The 4,469-nt window shown below is 46.3% G+C and overlaps 1 protein-coding gene across 1 annotated transcript in view; it reads left to right on the top strand.

Moving 5' to 3' along the window:
- Window positions 1–3,487: 3,487 nt before the first annotated feature.
- LOC124029768 (calcium and integrin-binding family member 2-like) overlaps window positions 3,488–4,469 on the top strand; it is a gene marked incomplete at both ends in the record, with an annotated part of 7,380 nt that continues 6,398 nt past the window's right edge. Inside the window, one exon of the mRNA XM_046341357.1 lies at window positions 3,488–3,665. Coding sequence (XP_046197313.1) covers window positions 3,488–3,665 — 178 coding nt within the window. The remainder of the gene's footprint in view (window positions 3,666–4,469) is intronic.

The raw sequence follows: 4,469 nt of genomic DNA, 5'->3' as shown, positions 1-4,469 counted from the left end.
TCTCCATAATGCCACCTTCTCCTCCCTCCTGAATCCTCCGCCCCCCCCCCTCCTCCCTCTCTGCAGATGACTTCAAGTCAACCATTTTGAAAAGAAGGTCGACGACATCCGATCCTCGTTTGCTAAGTCAAACGACACCGCTGGTTCTGCTCACACTGCCCTACCCTGTGCTCTGACCTCTTTCTCCCCTCTCTCTCCAGATGAAATCTCGCGTCTTGTGACGGCGGCCGCCCAACAACCTGCCCTCATGACCCTATCCCCTCCTCTCTTCTCCAGACCATTTCCGGAGACCTTCCTTACCTCACCTCGCTCATCAACTCATCCCTGACCGTTGGCTACGTCCCTTCCGTCTTCAAGAGAGTGAGAGTTGCACCCTTCTGAAAAAACCTACACTCGATCCCTCCGATGTCAACAATTACAGACCAGTATCCCTTCTTTCTTTTCTCTCCAAACTCTTGAACGTGCCGTCCTTCGCCAGCTCTCCCCGCTATCTCTCTCTGAATGACCTTCTGATCCAAATCAGTCAGGTTTCAAGACTAGTCATTCAACTGAGACTGCTCTCCTCTGTGTCACGGGATAGGCGCTCCGCACTGCTAAAGCTAACTCTCTCTCCTCTGCTCTCATCCTTCTAGATCTATCGGCTGCCTTCGATACTGTGAACCATCAGATCCTCTCTCCACCTCTCCCGAGGTTGGGCATCTCCGGCGCGGCCCACGCTTGGATTGCGTCCTACCTGACAGGTCGCTCCTACCAGGTGGCGTGGCGAGAATCTGTCTCCTCACCACGCGCTCTCACCACTGGTGTCCCCAGGGCTCTGTTCTTGGCCCTCTCCTATTCTCGCTATACACCAAGTCACTTGGCTCTGTCATAACCTCACATGGTCTCTCTTATCATTGCTATGCAGACGACACACAATTAATCTTCTCCTTTCCCCCTTCTGATGACCAGGTGGCGAATTCGCATCTCTGCATGTCTGGCAGACATATCAGTGTGGATGACGGATCACCACCTCAAGCTGAACCTCGGCAAGACGGAGCTGCTCTTCCTCCCGGGGAAGGACTGCCTGTTCCATGATCTCGCCATCACGGTCGACAACTCCATTGTGTCCTCCTCCCAGAGCGCCAAGAACCTTGGCGTGATCCTGGACAACACCCTGTCGTTCTCAACTAACATCAAGGCGGTGGCCCGTTCCTGTAGGTTCATGCTCTACAACATCCGCAGAGTACGACCCTGCCTCACACAGGAAGCGCGCAGGTCCTAATCCAGGCACTTGTCATCTCCCGTCTGGATTACTGCAACTCGCTGTTGGCTGGGCTCCTGCCTGTGCCATTAAACCCTTCAACTCATCCAGAACGCCGCAGCCCGTCTGGTGTTCAACCTTCCCAAGTTCTCTCACGTCACCCCGCTCCTCCGTTCTCTCCACTGGCTTCCAGTTGAAGCTCGCATCCGCTACAAGACCATGGTGCTTGCCTACGGAGCTGTGAGGGGAACGGCACCTCAGTACCTCCAGGCTCTGATCAGGCCCTACACCCAAACAAGGGCACTGCGTTCATCCACCTCTGGCCTGCTCGCCTCCCTACCACTGAGGAAGTACAGCTCCCGCTCAGCCCAGTCAAAACTGTTCGCTGCCCTGGCCCCCCAATGGTGGAACAAACTCCCTCACGACGCCAGGACAGCGGAGTCAATCACCACCTTCCGGAGACACCTGAAACCCCACCTCTTTAAGGAATACCTAGGATAGGTTAAGTAATCCCTCTCACCCCACCCCCCTAAGTTTTAGATGCACTATTGTTAAGTGACTGTCCCACTGGATGTCATAAGGTGAATGCACCAATTTGTAAGTCGCTCTGGATAAGAGCGTCTGCTAAATGACTTAAATGTAAATGTAAATGTAAACATAATGATGCTGAGACTCAATGTAATTCCACGGTAACAGAATGGTGCTGAGACTCAATGTAATTCCACGGTAACAGAATGGTACTGAGACTCAATGTAATTCCACGGTAACAGAATGGTGCTGAGACTCAATGTAATTCCACGGAAACAGAATGATGCTGAGACTCAATGTAATTCCCGTTAGAAACAGAATTATGCTGAGACTCAATGTAATTCCACGGTAACATAATGACATAATGATGCTGAGACTCAATGTAATTCCACGGTAACAGAATGATGCTGAGACTCAATGTAATTCCACGGTAACAGAATGATGCTGAGACTCAATGTAATTCCACAGTAACATAATGACATAATGATGCTGAGACTCAATGTAATTCCACGGTAACAGAATGGTGCTGAGACTCAATGTAATTCCACGGTAACAGAATGGCGCTGAGACTCAATGTAATTCCACAGTTTTTTTTTTTACTGGGCAAGTCAGTTACTTAAGAACAAATTCTTATTTTCAATGACGGCCTAGAAACAGTGGGTTAACTGTCTTGTTCAGGGGCAGAACAGGGGGTTCGAACTTGCACCCTTCCAGTTACTAGTCTAACGCTCTAACCACTAGGCTACCCTGCCGCCCCGTAATTCCACAGTAACAGAATAAGAAAAGTTCAACAAACCATACAACTTTATGCACAAGGACAGCTTTTAACAACTTCCACAGAAGTTGGCAAAAAACACGTTTATTTGAACAGTGCAGATGCAGCGTCATGGTTGAGACTCCATATTCCTCTTAGTAGTACCTGCAGCATGATGTACTACAATACCCATAATGCCCTGTATACAGTACTGACTCACTCATGATCTACTACAATACCCATAATGCCCTGTATACAGTACTGACTCACTCATGATCTACTACAATACCCATAATGCCCTGTATACAGTACTGACTCACTCATGATGTACTACAATACCCATAATGCCCTGTATACAGTACTGACTCACTCATGATCTACTACAATACCCATAATGCCCTGTATAAAGTACTGACTCACTCATGATCTACTACAATACCCATAATGCCCTGTATACAGTACTGACTCACTCATGATGTACTACAATACCCATAATGCCCTGTATACAGTACTGACTCACTCATGATCTACTACAATACCCATAATGCCCTGTATAAAGTACTGACTCACTCATGATCGACTACAATACCCATAATGCCCTGTATACAGTACTGACTCACTCATGATCTACTACAATACCCACAATGCCCTGTATACAGTACTGACTCACTCATGATCTACTACAATACCCATAATGCCCTGTATACAGAACTGACTCACTCATGATCTACTACAATACCCATAATGCCCTGTATACAGTACTGACTCACTCATGATCTACTACAATACCCATAATGCCCTGTATACAGTACTGACTCACTCATGATCGACTACAATACCCATAATGCCCTGTATACAGTACTGACTCACTCATGATCTACTACAATACCCATAATGCCCTGTATACAGTACAGACTCACTCATGATCTACTACAATACCCATAATGCCCTGTATACAGTACTGATTGTTCCTGTCCCTCTGCTCCTTCTTACAGGAGAACCCGTTCAGAAACCGCATCGTGGAAGTCTTCTCTGAGGACGGACAAGGCAACTTGAGCTTCAATGACTTTGTAGACATGTTCTCTGCTCTCTGCGAAACGGCTCCACGAGAACTGAAGACCATATACGCTTTTAAAATCTATGGTTAGTACTGGTTAGTACTGGTTAGTACTGGTTAGTACTGAGTAGACTAGTATGTCTCCTATGGTTAGTACTGAGTAGACTAGTATGTCTCCTATGGTTAGTACTGGTTAGTACTGGTTAGTACTGGTTAGTACTGGTTAGTACTGAGTAGACTAGTATGTCTCCTATGGTTAGTACTGAGTAGACTAGTATGTCTCCTATGGTTAGTACTGGTTAGTACTGAGTAGACTAGTATGTCTCCTATGGTTAGTACTGGTTAGTACTGGTTAGTACTGAGTAGACTAGTATGTCTCCTATGGTTAGTACTGGTTAGTACTGGTTAGTACTGAGTAGACTAGTATGTCTCCTATGGTTAGTAATGGTTAGTACTGAGTAGACTAGTATGTCTCCTATGGTTAGTACTGGTTAGTACTGTGTAGACTAGTATGTATCCTATGGTTAGTACTGGTTAGTACTGAGTAGACTAGTATGTCTCCTATGGTACTGAGTAGACTAGTATGTCTCCTATGGTTAGTACTGGTTAGTACTGAGTAGACTAGTATGTCTCCTATGGTTAGTACTGGTTAGTACTGGTTAGTACTGAGTAGACTAGTATGTCTCCTATGGTTAGTACTGGTTAGTACTGAGTAGACTAGTATGTCTCCTATGGTTAGTACTGGTTAGTACTGTGTAGACTAGTATGTATCCTATGGTTAGTACTGGTTAGTACTGAGTAGACTAGTATGTCTCCTATGGTTAGTACTGGTTAGTACTGAGTAGACTAGTATGTCTCCTATGGTTAGTACTGGTTAGTACTGTGTAGAC

The sequence above is a fragment of the Oncorhynchus gorbuscha genome, unplaced genomic scaffold (assembly GCF_021184085.1).
Source record: "Oncorhynchus gorbuscha isolate QuinsamMale2020 ecotype Even-year unplaced genomic scaffold, OgorEven_v1.0 Un_scaffold_7623, whole genome shotgun sequence".
Classification (NCBI taxonomy): Eukaryota; Metazoa; Chordata; class Actinopteri; order Salmoniformes; family Salmonidae; genus Oncorhynchus; species Oncorhynchus gorbuscha.
Note: the sequence above shows the minus strand (reverse complement) of the source record. Positions and strands in the feature narration are given on the sequence as shown.